At 36.2% G+C, this 17,374-nt stretch overlaps 1 protein-coding gene across 3 annotated transcripts; it reads right to left on the reverse strand.

Annotated features, from left to right (window-relative positions):
- Nucleotides 1-3,329: 3,329 nt before the first annotated feature.
- Nucleotides 3,330-12,918, reverse strand: LOC124630740 (zinc finger and BTB domain-containing protein 17). 3 transcript variants are annotated; one of them, XM_047164718.1, is made up of 10 exons: nucleotides 12,745-12,918; nucleotides 11,739-12,062; nucleotides 11,262-11,526; nucleotides 10,624-10,976; nucleotides 10,050-10,219; nucleotides 7,446-7,574; nucleotides 7,037-7,148; nucleotides 5,464-5,604; nucleotides 4,208-4,396; nucleotides 3,330-3,810 (listed from the first exon to the last, which is right to left on the reverse strand). In XM_047164718.1, exons 2-9 carry the CDS (start codon nucleotides 12,028-12,030, stop codon nucleotides 4,227-4,229), a joined length of 1,632 nt encoding a protein of 543 aa, XP_047020674.1. In that variant the 5' UTR covers nucleotides 12,031-12,062; nucleotides 12,745-12,918; the 3' UTR covers nucleotides 3,330-3,810; nucleotides 4,208-4,226. The 3 variants fall into 3 exon arrangements, with proteins under 3 accessions (XP_047020674.1, XP_047020673.1, XP_047020675.1); XM_047164717.1 differs by having other exon boundaries at nucleotides 12,608-12,917; XM_047164719.1 differs by having other exon boundaries at nucleotides 5,464-5,550; nucleotides 12,608-12,914.
- Between the last annotated feature and the right edge of the window lie 4,456 nt (nucleotides 12,919-17,374).

Raw genomic sequence — 17,374 nt, forward strand, 5'->3', positions numbered from 1 at the left:
CTATGGATTTAATTTATAAACCTCAGAATGGAATCCAGAATACTTGTTGGAATTTATGCCATTTGGGTACCATTTTTACGTGTAAATTAAATATAAAGCAAAATGTTGCGATTGCGATGGTTGCATAGCAAAATAAAATACCATTTGACATAAATCACTGTTTATTATCCACAATAGTACAAATTATTTCAATTATATCCATGTTATACATGAGTATTGAATTTAAATGACAAGAAAATTCTGTGTACTGATACACAAGTTCCAAAATAAATAATCACTTCTAACACAATGGAATGCTGAACTTAAAGCTTCGCAATGTTAAATTATACGAATATTTTTTAATATTAATAAATTCTTACATCTAATAAATCATATCCCCACTTGTGTTATTACACTAGTAAAACACATTGGCAAGATAAATATTAAAATTGAGACATGCATTTAAAAAATTGTTTATAGTAATATCGGAGATGAAGGCTTAGCAAGCATTTCTGAACAAGTGAGTAAGTTGGCTTTACGGTGGTATAGAATACAATGGATGATCCAATCCTGACTTAGGAAACTTGATTCTAACTTTGTTTTAAATGTATTCATGTAATTAAGATCGGAGTCACTAAATAATGTTAATTTGTGCTTAATTAAATTGTCGGTGCGTGCTAAGCCTTGGTACATATATTGAAAAATCTGTGAGAATTATGATAGCATTTAAGACACAACACATAGTATTTCCGTATAACTTAGAATGGTGATATTATATCACTTGTTATTGAACAAAAGTATTGCCCACTGTGAACTTAACACATGAAAAATATATCCTTACATACAAAGTCGTGCTAAACACATTTGGGGTATCGCTTAATAAAAACACTAGCAGATATATTAATTAAGTCTTAGAACATATGTGACTAGAAGTCGAGATACTTCAAAGTTAATAAACTAGGGGGATTATAAAAAATAATTCACTCAATAATGTTAAAATACAAAGTAACCGTTAATTACGAAAGGAGGGTGGGCAGGTGTTAGTGAAAGGGGAGTGGCGACTTCGCTACTGGTAACTCAAACTAGAGTTAAAATAACATTTATAAGGGCTTTTCAAAATTTTACTCCATTAGAATGACATGTTTCTTGTTGTGTACTTAATAAGGGATAATAATAATGGTTCCGAAAAACAAATTAATCTCCAGCGATCTGTGGCCGACTATTATTCTTATTAACCAGCGTTATAATGAATTACCGACAAAAAATATCAATTTTAACTATAGTCTGTTTTTTTAATCTCGTAGACTAAATTGACACTTGCAAAATGTCAAACTTTCTAATAATTTTGCTAGCTCTGTGGTGCAGTGTTGTACTTACGATACCGGTTCGTTGAATCGTAACTTTTTATCTATAATAGACGAATTTAATATTCATTCAAAGTTTTATATTTAAAATTCACGTACGTACACATGGCTGTACGACGTGCTACAAACTGCCAGGGATATCTGACCACGCAAAGCCATGCGTAATCATCAAGGATAAGCCCATTATTTCAGGATGACTTATTGTAAAAAGTTACGATTCAACGTACCGGTATCGTAAGTACAACACTGCACCACAGAGCTAGCAAAATTATTAGAAAGTTTGACATTTTGCAAGTGTCAATTTAGTCTACGAGATTAAAAAACAGACTATACAAATATGAGCACGTTCAAATAACTTTTTCTCCTAAAAAAAATTCGATCTTCGAGTATTAAAACTAAAGTTCCGACTAGAATACTGAACTTCCGACAAAATTACTAAGTTACCGACAACAGAGGTTTTGACAAAATAATCATATTTTTACAACTTGCATGAACTGTTATGATTTCTATTGTTGGTTATTAAATTTATTTTTTAACTCTCAATAATAATGAAAATACCTCAACAGTTAGGCACACGCGATCGGGTTCGGGTCGCGTTCGGCTGTTTGAGCTGTTTGAAAGTTGGGTGTTGTTCAAATGCCTACAACTTTCGAAGGTTGCCATTGATTTCTCAGGGTTTCCATCATCAGATCCTGACCTGATGACTTTGGGACCATCTGGCAGCCATTCCGCGTCGAACAAAAAATCACGTAAATCGGTCCATAAACCTCGGCGTAATCGATGTAGGTACATAGAAAAAAAAAAACATACCGGCCGAATTGAGAACCTCCTCTTTTTTGGGAAGTCGGTTAAAAATATTCTAGGAAACCAAATCTACTTGGTTTTAGATTAAAACGTAAATACTACTTTAATTCTAACTTTTTCCTTAACCTGAAATAAGTACCGATATCGAAGCATACCCGTAGTAAGTAAAATTCATGATATATGAAGCAAGTAAAAGTTTTATTACAAGTACATTTTTATATTTTTTAAAAGTAATGTTTAACCACTGAGAATAATATTTTCAGTATAATGTTAAGTTAAAATGGCACCAAGTCTATGAAAGGAGATGGCCAAAAAAAAACCCAGAGTCGACAGGAACTTCATATGTATGATTGGATTCAGTATAATTTGTGGATTTTAAAAAGTATTTCAAAACATCTAAAAACCATGGGGTTCTCTTTTTATAACGTTTTTTCGATCAAGATTTTAGTTCACAAAAAAGTTTACTTTTACTGTTTGATGTTCGTTAGAAGTTGAATGCAGACTCGTGATTGGACCGTTTTACATTGCTAAGTCATTTGTTATATTTGACAATGTCACATGGCGCGATTTTCAAAGACAATTTCTCCAAAAACATTTCATAGCCAGTTGTGAAGGTTGCATGTAACTGCGAAACCTCTCCAAGTAGGTAAGGTCGGTGCTTAATCGTATCTGGAGTGGTTAAATACAAGACCTTTTAATCACCAGGCCAACTCTGAAACTATGGGGTTGTTACTAGTGGCTTGTATAATGTTAGTTTACTTTGCTTTTTTATGTCCCTTGATGTTAATAATCTTTAAAATCAACATATATTCAACATAACCTATTTTTGCGATAATATGAAATAGCTCCTATACCCCATGGATTTCAGTCTGGATTTTTTGGCACCATCAAAGGTCTATCATAAAGAACCTATTGGTAACCATTTCATTGCTGTCGATTCTGGGTTTTTTTTCTATGAAAATTTGGCCATCTCCTTTGAAAGGTAATTTATGAATTAATAGTAGGCAAGTAAAGATTAAAAATTACAAGGCATAGTTTTCAGTAAAACGTAATTTATACTGGTAGAAAAGTATTATAGCAACAAACAGTGATGTTTATTTTTCGAAGACTTTAGTATCTCATTCGGTCGTTTCATAATTTTTATTCGGAGAAAAGTAGTCGGAAAGTCAGTATTTTAGTCAGTAGCTTTAGTATTTTGAGTAAGGGCAATTCTTATTTTTTTGTCGGAGCTTTTATTACTAGCCCTTAATAAGTAATTCATTAGTTGCACCACTTCACTGTAAAGATAACCAAACCATAACCAGACGTGTACTAGCCGCCCTGTTTATGGTTAGGTCCCGTAGGTTCTGGTATCATTATAATCAAAAAGTGCAACCTACCGTGATTTGGACTTCATCATTGCTTCCTACAAAAGACTATCAATGGAGTAAAATTTTCAAAAGCAATCACAACGAAATAGAAGTAGCTAGTCGCCGGCCCAAGTTTCACTGTTTCCACTTCTTGGCAGAGAAGAGTACGGCCCGCTGCTTGAGGAAGAGCGAGTAGCTCTGCTTGCGCGGCACGTTGGACGGCGACGGCGTGTCGGCCTGCCTCTTCTTGTCGGCGGCGCGGCGGTTCGTGTCGCCCATCGCATTCACGTAGGCTCGACGTCCGCGCCCTCTACCTGTGGTTAGGAACATGTGATTTGAGTATGAGTTTCAGTCATTTTGTGGACAATACAGCCTGATTTATGTCCACATTTCCGTTATTGGTATTACTATAATAATGCAACTCATATAAAGTATTTAGACACTTCAGACTAATTTACAGATGTGTAACATAAAGAGATACAAAATGATGTGCCCAAAAATTGAGAGATGTTTGCAAAAATATTAGTATTCCATGCACAGTAATTATTATATCAACTATTTGCGTATTTTAGCAAAAAATAAGATGATTGTAACACCAATTTTGTCAGTCCTCAACAAAAAAAATGTGCATGTGTTAAAACAAGTTCTGTATACCAAAATTGTAAGGCGAAAACCAGTAGCAGTAGTAGCAGGAGAAGTCTTGAAACATACCTGCCCCCCCTCCACGTCCTCAGGACTCGCGCTTGACCTCCGAGGGCCCAGGCACCACTTCCTCCTCGTCTCCTTCCTCTACCTGCGCCGGGCTGATCAGCTGGTCGTGTAGCGTTCGCAAATGACGGAGAAGGTTCGATTTCACGTTAAAGCCTTTATTGCAGAGGCCGCACACGAATGGACGTTCGCCTGTAATAGAATTTGGTTTTAATGTTTAGTCGGTTGATTTGCTTACTAAAGATAGAATTTTGCGTCATATAACAAATTCTTATCTCCAGTAAGCAAAAAACCAGATAGATGGAATATTGTGAAAGGCCCTAACTTGTAATTTAGGGCAAGACGATTTTAACCATCTTCAAAAAAGAGGTCTCCAATTGGGGTGTACGTTTATCTTTGATAGTTTGGTTGGATGTATTAATTTGTATGTTTGTTTAAAATTAATTTCTAAACTACATGAGTGCTTCATAGTTTGAGGTATTTTGTGAGTTCTAAATGCGTGTGTACCTTTATCATATGTCCAATTAAATATCTATTAAAAAAATCCTACAGTTATTGACTAAGCCATAAATTCTACATAGCATATCTCCATTTTGTTACGTCTTCTTAATTTAGGCTTAAAATTTTCTTCAACCAAACTACCGACCATTACTATAATGGCTTTCTTGCAAATCGATTCCTATATACATAATATGAACGTCTGAAGGTCGGAAAATGATGACTGTTCCGAGGAATATTAACAATGGCCTATCGATTAGCGTGTGTTTGGAACATCGTACGTTATTATAAAATGATAACATGCCTTCAGCTGCGTTAATTATAATTAAATTTTCTTTATCCGGTAATGAACCCAAATGGAATCGTTCTACACTTTCTTCAGAAAAACTGATTATTTTAACCTGAAGTAGGCTTGTATTTGTGTAATAAGATTTCTGATCTATTCTAATGAAAATTATTTATAAGTTTGTACAAAAGGCTCTGTAAGACATTTTCCCCTGTCACTCTCTGTATGACGAGTGACAGGGGAAAATGGAAGAAAATGACATATTGCGCCGACCCCAAGTAAAATTTGGGAACAGGGCAGGAGAAAGAAGAAGAAGACAAAAGGCTCTGTAACTACTGAACCGATATGAAAAACTCTTTCTCTGTTGGGAAGCTACATTATCCTATCCCCGTAGGGGAGTTTCCACAAGACCCGGGTGGAACCACGGGAAACAGCTAGTCTGTTGATGTTGATATAATAATGAATGTGTACTTACCTGTATGAGTACGCATATGTATGAGCATGGATGCGTGTGACGGGAATGTCTTCTTGCATTGCGAGCAACTCTTGTTTTGCGCGCCCTCTGTGAAACGATTGTGACGTTTGGGTGGGGCACTGTTGTTTGATATGGCCAATTCTAGACAACCGACATCGAACGAACATTTAGAACAGGGTTCAGTCAGGCAGACAATCACACAATATGCAACGCTTTGTTTGATCATCGCAAATAATAGCTAAGAAATAAAATTAATAAGCAAACAAAGCATTCCAAATGTAATTATTACAATATAATAAATTAAACTGTAGTGATTATCATGAGCGGGGTTGGTGTAAGAAATAGTGTATCGTAAGCTTAGGTTAGTAAGAGTGTGGACAGACGGACTGCATTTCAAATTCTGTAGGAAATCATCTAGTACACAGTTCAAGAATTTCAAAAGCAAAGCAGCACTTATAGTGTAAAATTAAATTTTGGGTATTTTTGCAGTTCGAAATGTAGTTCGTCTGTGCTCACTTTAAGGTATAAGGATAGCAGAAGAAAAAAATAAAATTGTTAATAAAATTACTTTACAGGCGACAGGATGTTCGTTTGTCGAGAATTAGCCTATTACATCAAATTCTACTTTCGGCTAACATTTTAAAAATTCCTTATGGATCTACATATATAGATGCCATATGTTCAGGATAAGCAAAGGAGAATAAAACATTTAAAAATAAACACGTAATATATTTCAAATAAAACTTCTGTTAATCGCATGTCTAACTACAGATTTTCAATCAAAGACAAATATTGCTTTATTGACTTTTCAATCATCTTCCAAGAATTAGGTTTTTTATTGGGCAAAGCTTTTTGTATCTGGGGAACACTGCCGTGCCCCAGCCAAGTCTCGATAATTATAATAGTAGGTATCCATATCGTAAATAGTTTTTTCTAAGCTGAAGTCAAATGGTATTTGGTTGATAAGGTTTCCTCAACATTTCTGAGAAATTGAGACATATTTTAAAATGCTATTTTTGGCGGTAGACAAAAAAGTTGTCACAGTCAGGCCAGGGTCAAAATCAATATCCAAATAATGATAGCTGGATAAAATAAACAAAAGGCAAGCTTTTCGAATAATTTTATACAGAAATTATGAGGACATTTTCTTCTACAAACAAATCCTTACTAATATTAGAAAGACGAAAGTAGGTAACTGACTGTTACGCAGTCACTTTCAACAGCTGAACCAATTGCGATGAAATTGCCACAAATATAGGTGGTACATTGGTACACAGGCCTTTTATGCGGTAGATGGGATAAGCGCCCTTGTTTGGAATGCGGGTGAAACCGCTGGCGGCAGTAACTAGAATCTCATCATTGTTTTTCTGGTAAGGATTTCTGACAAACTATGTAGGCACACATAATTTTAAAATCAGTATTAAACTTCTATAAAAGCTGCCCCTACAAACGAAAACTGATAAAAACACCTTTATAAGGACGACTAAACTATTCAGTATAAAATTCACCACATTACAGTTAGGTTATGACATTACATATTATTCACACATCTAGATCGTAGGTAAGTACTGACCTGATTCAGTGTGCGTGCTCTGTATGTGTCGCACCCATTCCGCGGGGTTCGGGAAATGCTTCTGGCAAAGGTCGCAACGTAGTAAAGCCATGGTCTCTTCTGTGTCATCACTCTGAAGAAGGAAAATCGGAAAATTACTACCTTCATAATATAAAACAAAGTTTCTATCCGTCTTTGTCTTTCTGTCTATATTCTGTACCTATACAGACATGCTTCGTTAGATTTTTAAAACTACGTATTTTGATACGAGTTTTTATTGATATTGAGAAATATAATGCACGATATGACGCCAGACAGAAGAGTATGGAAGAAGTAAACATGCTGCGCCGATCTTAAATAAAATGAAGATAAGCAGGAATCAGGAATTAAGATGTTGATGATGATAGTGATAATACAAGTGGTTGCTTACAGCGGAGCGCAGCTTGCGCTTGCGCGCGGGCGCGGCGCCGGCGCGCGCGTGCGCCTGCACGTGGCGCACCCAGGCGCCCGGCACCCGGAACACCTCCGCGCACAGCTCGCACGCCAGCGGACTGTACATCTGCAACAACAGTAGAACAAATATTTAAAAAGTGACTCAGTAGCAAAATTGCTGAAAGAACCACTTTCGATAATTTTGCGTTTTTCTTATGGAAGCCAAGGGCCAAGCCCCTTAGCTGAATTTGCTACAGGCGATTGCTTAATACAACACTATGTGTTGTTGAGCATGCTTTCCAGTTCTTGCAAAAATTCTGAATACATCTAATGACAATGTCCTATGCTAAACGCAGGTGCGATATACACTGGCCATTGCTGTTTATTGTTGTTGCGCTAGTCATTCAACCAAATAGCAAATTCTGACAGATCTCTTCCAGTTGGTCTATGTGAAAAGCGTAGGTATAGGTATGATCCGGTCTAAATCGGACTGATGTTCTCAGATTCAGTTTGTATGAAAAGACCCTTAGTTTCGGCACTGGCTGTAAGTGTCCTAACATCAAGCGAAATTAACGCCATCTACTGATACCACCTAGTCATTTAATAAATTATTTACTTTGTGCAGTATTGCAAAACTGCGTACTTTTTTATTTCTGAAAATAATCTTAGCTGCACCTTTGCTTATTGTATTCTTATATTTTGAAGGCAAATAAAATATTAAAACTTGGAAGTCCATTGAGTGGTTAAATAAAGATGGATAATATATGAAAAATATAGTATCGTCTAGCAGTGGTCAATTTTTGACATATTATCCAGTAAATGTACTATACTTCGGCCGTTCAGAGAATGCGTTCCTGACACCTATCAGTTAGTCACGACTAGTGATGGGCACAACATAACACTGAGTTCGTTACCGTTCCTTCAAAATGAACCGCCGCATTATTTTAAGATTATTTTCGTTTTAAATTGGCGGAATCATTTGTTTTATATTTTAGTTATTTAAGTGGAAACCAAAAAAAGGTAATATTCATATAATAAAATTGTTTTATTTATTCTTTGTTACAAGTACATTGAATTGAATGTGCGAACAGAATATTAATCAGACTCCGATTTGCTTGAGGAGGTGGTGTCTTCATCATCATCTTCGCCTACATGTATAATTATATTATTATCAATAACAGAATCAATCCTGATATCTCGGTCTAACAAAAGCCGGGTAATCAAATAAAAACAGATCGAAAACACTTGAAAAACGTGGTCTATGCGCACGAAACGACAACGGACGACTGTTTTAGCGTCACAAAATGGCGGCCCATAACGCCATTTGGGGTTACCATTTTTAATCTAAGTATAAAAATGCGGTTTGGTCATAGTTTTATTTTTATATTTCATAAACGTTATAATTAAGTCTTATAGTCCATTATTTTCCAATTCTTAAAAAGAAAATCAAAACGTATTATTTTATATTATAACTGTATAAGAACAGATTACGATACTTGCCTGTTATTTTTAGCACAGCACTACAAAATATAAACCGCTGACATAACCTTGTAATAGCGCAGTATAGATTTAGAAAAATATTGTTTACCAAGTTATTTGACACTCAGTTTGGCACAAAATTATAACATTCATTGATTATTGATATAATAATGTTGTTTTAATGCTCCTCAATTGTTAAAACGGTAAACAACCAGCAAAAATATTTTTATCGTAACTGCAACGCCATTGCAAAGTTACGTCGTCAGTTCAATCGCGACGTGTCAGGAACGCATTCTCTGAATGGCCGAACTATAAAATATTTATTTGTAAGGAAAGCTTAACATTCAGCGTTGATATACTGCCTAAAATTTTAATTTACGAAATAAAAACTGTTGTTTTTTAACGAAAATTATTAAGTTAAATTACGAATTCATTTTCTTTTTTCAAAGAAATATTCTGTCATTTAAAAAAAAACTACAATAAAAACACTTTTAAATAATAACTGTGTTATATTGATATATTTACACTGAATTCGGCGACAAACTGATTTTATTTATAATGAATGAACTATTTAAATAAAAAAAAAAAAAAAAAAAACTGAAGCGACAAACTTCATATCATATCCCAGAGGTTGAAAATTTCAACATTTCGACGTTTCGTCAGAAATAGCTTGTATCGAACGCATTTTTTTCTCTTGTCACTATCCTCTAGCCGTATCGATTGACTCGATAAACAACTCGATACCTAAACTAATCGATTATTCTGGAACCTTATTCCAAAGTAAATATCAACACAAGTACTTGATAAGTTGTTCAGCAACTTCGGTTTTGGTTAAGTCCGCGAATTCTGCAGTTTTGCCCCTTTGCAATATTTCTATTGTGGTCCTAGAATCCAGTTGTTTCATATGATAAGTTAGTTTCGTTGCGGACATAGGTTTTACGGGTCTTGCGACTGTTAAGGTCGTGTTTTTGAGGGCTCGAGCGAGTGTTTTGAGGAATTTCGACCATTGCCGTTCGTTGGAAGTCGCTTCGGGAGTGTTGACCAGCATCGATGCCTTGTCTATTAGCGAAAAACTACTGACATATTTTATCCAGCTGCTAGCATAAGATTAAGATCAACTTACCAAGCTCTCATCCTCAATATCAAGGTCTTCACTGGGCTCATCCTTAACACTCATCTCAGCTTGGAACATTTCAGCAATGGAACGCTCCTCCTCTTCGATACTGCTGGCATCCCACTCCGGTTCATCTTTTATTTGCACCTCATTTTCCATTATACTTTGGGATGATTTTTCTGTTGGATTAAAAAATGTGTATCATAAGTAAAGCATTATAATAAAAAATATATAATATTAGTAAGCCAACTGGCCTTTATAAAATAATGAGAATCTGAATGTCTCTTCACTGTGTAAAACTTGCAGTGAAATTTTCAAAAACTAGCACAAAATAGTAATAATTTCCTGTAAGAATTGATAATTGTAAAAGATACTAAGATATGATAGTTACTATGAGGTATTGGGTTGAGGAAGTCAGATAGGCAGTAACTCTTTGTAAAGCACTAGTATTCAGCTGCATCCGGTTAGACTGGAAGCCCACCCCCACATATTTGGGAAAAGGCTAGGGAGACAAATAGATATGATTTTCCGCAAATAGTGATAAATGGTAGTGAAGATGAAATTGTATTTCATTTATACTCACTCGAAGCTTCAGAAACATTATCATGTCCTTCTTCGGAATCCTTAGTATCCTCATTATCCGATTTGGTTTCAGTCTTTTGCCTCTTTCCATACTTCCTTTCCGCTGCATGTCGCCTCAAGATTCTGGGCGTTAATGGTTCATCGGAAGAATCCTCACTAACAGTAGTTGTTGCTACGGTTACCGTAGAAGGGGCTGGTGTGGGGGTAGCAACTGCAGCCACTGTTGGTTCCGCTGTCGGTGCTGGTGCTACTAAAATTGTTTGGCCTTTTGGAGCACCTGGGCGAATTGCTGCCTGCGTGCCTCCTTCAGTGGTTTTGATGAAGACTAGCTTTGGTGGTCCAATAAACATGGGCCTGGGGATAAAAAAAAAAAAATTCTTTATATACCTTATTTAGTTTGAAGTATAAACACTAACAAATATTGTTTGTTGCCCGATGACCAATCTCCTTTAACTTTTTTTTTGTGATTATATTATTTTATGTGGGAGAAAAACATGTACAATGTACATGTACATGTTAAGTGAATCTAAAGGACAAACTGACTGCACAAGCCAAGATGCAATAAATGGGATAGGTTGACCCAGAAAGTGCACAAAGGGAGAAACTTATGTAGAGTTGTGATGATGGCTATCAACTCACCTAGCACCAGGTTGTCCAGGATTGAAGGCTTTCAACAACTTATCATCTTTCTTAACAGCTATCTTAGGTTGTATTGGTATCTCATCAGGTTTCTTTGCCAAAGCTGGCTTGTTAATACTAGTAGTTATGTGGGTTTGTGTAGCGGTTTTTTCCGCTGTGGTATCGCCGGCGCCATCTTCCGTCTGTCTCCAAAGTCCTCGGATTTTGAGGACTTCACCAGCTTTCAAGACTGTGTCTAACACTTCGTTGGAAACTGTTGTTTCTCCTGGAAATTGAGATGTTCGCGTTAGCAAATTCAGCTACAACGCTCGTTAAGAACTTACGAAAGTATATATGGTGTAAGTTTTTCTAAGAACTTGCCTCCCTCAGATCAAAGATTGCCTCCATTAAACTTTGTTGAGTCAATCAAAACAATCGAAATATGCTAAGACAAAATGTTCAATAAAGTAGAATTCATAAAATAATTACGCAGCTTACCTTTATACATATACTCTACGAGGATCTTCAGCGCTTTCGTGGATATCTCGGAAGGCAGCACGACATAAAGCATGCCGCCCATTCGCGTCACCGAGCGCTGGCCCTCGAACAGGTTGCACAAATACACACTGCACGAGCTCAGGATGAACTTGTGCGCCGGTATCTGAGACCCGTCCAGCGTGCACAGCACCACATCCGTGAACCGCTCCGAGCGAAGCAACGCCGCCACGGAACCGTTCAGATGCGAACTGTGCGAGTGCCATTTTAATTGGTATGTGTCCGTAGACGTCATTTTTCTTTAGTATTTTCTACATTTCACACCATCTGTAGAAACATTCAACATTTTACTCAAATTCAACATGTTAACTATCTCAAAATACGCGCCACGCGAACGGAGGCCGGCCTGTCTTCTTGTTGTTTATGTACGCTTATTTTCTATTTCCTATTTGAATTATAAAACCGGAAGTTGATAAACATTCAAACTTCCAGTCATGTACATAATTTTCAACAATAATAATTGAGAGCAAATTCGTTATAAAATTTACGACATTATAAAAATTATATACATTTGAAATTAAAATCACCTCGTTTCTCAATAAACATTCTTAAAGAACTGTGTTAATCAAAACAATAACAAAGAAAACAGCGTCCTATTGACCGGTGACGCAGTCTAAACAATTTGCGGAAATTCAAATAAATTACTATTAATCGTATATTGATGTTTGTTTAGAAATGAAACGTCTATTAAAATCTAAAATACAAGTGAACATTTCAAGATATTTTCATAATATTTTTATTTTAATAATCGGAACAAATAATGCATTTTACTTCTGCGTTCATTGAACTTTAGAGTAAAACTATGAATTTACCGTAAAACACCGACAATCGATAAAGTCCTCGGAACTTCTAAAATGTTGCTCACACATTATTGTCTTTTCACAATAATCACACAGTAAAAAATTTAACTTTCAAATATAATATGAAACTACGCAATGCGCGCACCCACCGCTTGCGACCCTCAAATCTGGTGTGCGGCGGCTGCGGCTGCAAAAATCGATAGAATTTATATTGATTTAACTCGTAGACCGGGGTTGCGCGTTTATCTTATCGATCCAACTGAGCGTCGGTTGTGCGGCGCGCGCCTGCGTCGTATCGCGAGGGGCGCGTTTGGTCGCCACCGGCGCCCGCCCTGACTCCGCATCGCCAACGCGCCACCCTGTTCACGCGCAAATTGCTTTTATTCCATGTACTCTTTTTCTAACATTATAGTCGATAAATGTAGATATGGATACGTGTTGTAGATATAGTCATGAAAAACATGCCGTGACAAAAGAATCAATATTTTTCAATGTCATTTTTAAACGTCCCGCCTTATTTTTGACCTTTATTTAATTGTATGTATAATCACAAATTTCGTCTACGCAAACTTTTGCATTAATTGAATCTGTACATATAACATACCTTTTGATAACTGCTTGCCATAAACTGCCAGTATACTATGAGCGAGGGTCATTCTATATAATCATCTAAATTATGACCTATTAGCTGACAGTCGATTAATATAACGAAGGTTTAACAGATAAGCACGAAAGATAAAGTACTCGCCCTCATAAATAAAGTATCCCATAAGATACATACTTACATTACATCTTATTTCTATTCTAATTCATGTTTTTTTTAACATAAAATTCCGGAAATTCAGCTAAGATTTCCACCGCTAAGTACATCGTGAGAAGGTAAACGTGTTTAAAAGTTTCAATAATAGATGATGATGAATTGAAAAGTTTCAATAGAGATGATAATCATAACTCTGATTCAACTATTTGCAGGTGCATACAGCAATCAACACCAACTGTGCTTTAGTTTTAGAATAAAGCATTTATTGTTATTTTTCCTTTGTAAAGTGTCGTATCTAAATTGCATAGAGCGTATCTAAAACAATTGTTCTCTTTACTCTATCTACATAACTAGTTTCATAGCTGACCGAGGGGTGAGTGAATCGAAGGACTCTGTATGCATTTTATATTTACATACCTAGCTAACACCAACTAGGTGCATGCGTGGGGCGTAGTAATTATTTTTTTCATTTAGCTCTTTCCCGCAGTTTCACCCGCGTTTTTCGAAGAGCCGGAGAAAAATGCTCATCTCAATAAATATAGGACTCGGTCGAAAATAAGAAATATAAAGTCACGCTCTCATTTCTGATAGTATATTTATTTTAGTGTCCATTTCATGTCTAGCCACCACGGTTAATAAGATAGATCCAAGTGACAGACGGACCGACCGAACGGATGAACGGCCAATGAAGTCTTTTCAGAAGTCCCGCTTTTACCCTTTCTAAACTTTTCACGCTACTTTTTTTGAAACTTTCATAATATTTCACTTTGCGGATAAACACTGGCCAAACTAATAAAAACTTGTGTTTTTGAAAATAATATTTTATAGACATAAAATATTGTAATACGAAAGACGAAAGTTTGCCATAAAAAGTTTTTGTGAATCCCGTGGAACCCATGTAGACTTTTAAAAAATTATTAGTGTCTTTTCATTCATTTTCACCCAGAGTTCTCGAAAGTTGGTTCAAATGGTAATATCTCCCTCGCTAACAAAGAGAGGCAATGAGTGCGCGCCACGCGCCGCTCCGTGTTGAATAGTTACTTTTTCTAGATTTTTAGAGTAAAAATTGAAAAAAAAGATAGAACATTTATTAATCTAAGTACCTATATTTTTTTAAGTAGGTCGTCGTTTTAATTTAACTTTTACTTCCAAAGTCACACGACCCAGTGCGCATATATAAAGGACTGACACGAAAGGGGTTAAAAGTTTTTGTTCACGGTAAAAGCATTAGATATTGAATATGATATTTTAAGAAACCTGTTTTTATTAACAAAAAAATGTTTAAACTTTGTAACTCACTGCAACAATACAACTTTTGAACTATTAGGTACTATAGGCTCAAAAGTTGTATTACGGTATGTATTGTCGATTTTATTGCTGAGTGCTATAGATAGAGGCAATATTTATTCGAGAGTGCCGGTTGATCTATTATATGGAAGTAGGTAAAGGAAAATTTTGCAGCTTTTATTTCAAGGTTATATTTTCCTAAACCTTGAGTCGCTTGCGAATTATTAAAATTATTTATCTTTTTTGTTTTATTTGGTTTGCTGTAGGTATTTTATTAATAAATAAATAATTTAATTAAGCAAGCTATAAATAAGTATAATTTCTATGCTATGTGTATTATCTTTGTATTGGAGTTTTTTTTATTAATTCCAAAACTAATAAAATAAAAAATGAAATATTTTTTATTTTCCCTAGATAGGAGGTTCTAATTACAATAGTTACGGTCTATTTTAAAAAGCGTGTTATACATAGATTGTATATTGTTCGCGTGGAACGAGCAAGCGTCGCGTCGTGGGCCGGGCTTGCGCGGATCGCGTGCGCACACAATATTGATTTTGTTCCTGACCCCACACTTTCATGTTACATCCCCCTACCTACGATGCGATGTGCCCGATAGACGCACAGCATAGCCGCATGCTTATTCAATAGGTGCGCTGCAGTTTGTCATTTTTACGACATTTTCAAACAACTGCCCACTGCCCAGGCAAGCCTTTTTTATTAACAGTTAATCTGACAGAACGTGAAGGGTATAATGAATTCCTTAATCAATATTATTCATTAAAACTAAAATAACTACCCTCATAGTAGGTATAATTAAATGCACTTCTAGAGTCTTTGTCATACCGGGTTATATGGAAGTGGTATACCACTGTAGTGCTTTACGTTCAAACGCAATGGATAATGGCTTCTTATAACTATTTCCCGCCAGACACTACATATTTAGAAGGTATAACTAGACACGCCAGAGTCCGTATTTTAGGGAAAAAAACCTTTAGAAAGCTTTATAGGGAGAGATTATTCCGATTTTCCTTAGCAATTTAGGTGAATATCTTCTAAAATACCTAACAGATTTAGATGAGAACTGTCAGGTCTCCAAGTCTTTGTTATGTTCGGCCGCTACGTAACACTAAAAGCACGTGTTATTGAAACGTGGAGCGTCGGCGTCGCTTGCAGCCCTCCGCGAATCGGCAAAACGCGCAATAGCCAATAGGTACCTTTAGATGATATTCTAGCGTTAATTGAGAAACTTGCATTAATTATTGTATTTTTAATTTTACCTTATGGAATGCTTGTTAAAAATGAGAGTTGGAATGTCTTTGTTAAGCTTTTGATGAAATTTGGTATGGACAAAAATCAAATAGTGGACATTATTCTTCTAGACTAGAGGCGTGAGGCTAGACATGGTTTATCGATTGAGTGAATGGTTCATTTGCTTTGTCGGTAACAAAAGTTCACGAAAAAAATCCTCCGAGCCTTTTTCCCAATCATATTGGGGTCGGCTTCCAGTCTAACCGGATTCAGCTAAGTACCAGTGCTTTACAAGAAGCGACTGCCTATCTGACCTCCTCAACCCAGTTACACGGGCAACCCCATACCCCTTGGTTAGACTGGTGTCAGACTTACTGGCTTCTGACTACCCGTAACGTCTGCCAAGGATGTTCAATGACAGCCGGGACCTACAGTTTAACGTGCCCTCCGAAACACAGTCAACGGTGTCTAAGATATACTTAGAAAGTACATACAAACTTAGAAAAGTTGCATTGGTACTTGCCTGACCTGGGATCGAACCCGCGCCCTCATACTTGAGAGGTTGGTCCTTTACCCACTAGGCCACCACGACTTTTTACTTTACACTTAACAAAAGTTCACGAAAAGAATTAAAATTACAAAACATGTGTAACGATCACGACTGCAGTATAAAGGGTCATTAGAGGCTTGCTTAAAACAACTTTTGCATTTGTAATTTTAGTGAACAAATATTTCGTTACAATTATTGTGTTCATAGGCTTTTGTTGCTGACAGTACTTTGCTTTATAGCTGTCTTTATTCTGATTGCCGACCAAATATAGTGGTATCGTACGGGGTAATTAGACTGAAGCCCGGAAGTCTAATAACAGATGTCTACGGCACAGCACGTCCTAGGGGGCGGCAAGAGAGTTATCACGTAATATTTAAAAAATACATTATCTTTTTACTAATGATTTGATTTCAATATTTCCGAACACAGCAATGGCGCTAAGAATACTTATTACTTACACTGCCGGTTTCAGTTACATCTGTTGAAAAATAATTTTCAAAATAAAACATTATTAAAAACGATTTAAGATCAACCAGTAGCGTAGCGTAGGGCAAATGCTATTTAGGGGGCGGCAAAATTAAACCATAATTACCTACGTAATAACAATATTTTTACTAAAAATAGATGAGTAGATTAGCAATAAAATTTCAGAAAAAGCCGCCCTAGCTTTGGTTGTCTCCTATCAATTTTGACTGTTTCACCCTTTGCATCCCCAAAAAAATTCGCGCTCGCTGCGCTCGCGGCTCCATGTCAGATATCACATTTTATTTCTGTTTAATTGTTGAGGCATTCAATTCCGAAAAATCATTTTTCGTCCGTTACACGTCCGTTATGGCTTTTTGTTCACTTTGGCTTTTTATGATTTTTACTTCATGAAAACTAAGGAAAAAATCGCGCTCGCTTCGCAAGCAAAACAATCTTTCAATACATTGGG

The sequence above is a fragment of the Helicoverpa zea genome, chromosome 5 (genome assembly GCF_022581195.2).
Source record: "Helicoverpa zea isolate HzStark_Cry1AcR chromosome 5, ilHelZeax1.1, whole genome shotgun sequence".
NCBI classification, from domain to species: Eukaryota; Metazoa; Arthropoda; class Insecta; order Lepidoptera; family Noctuidae; genus Helicoverpa; species Helicoverpa zea.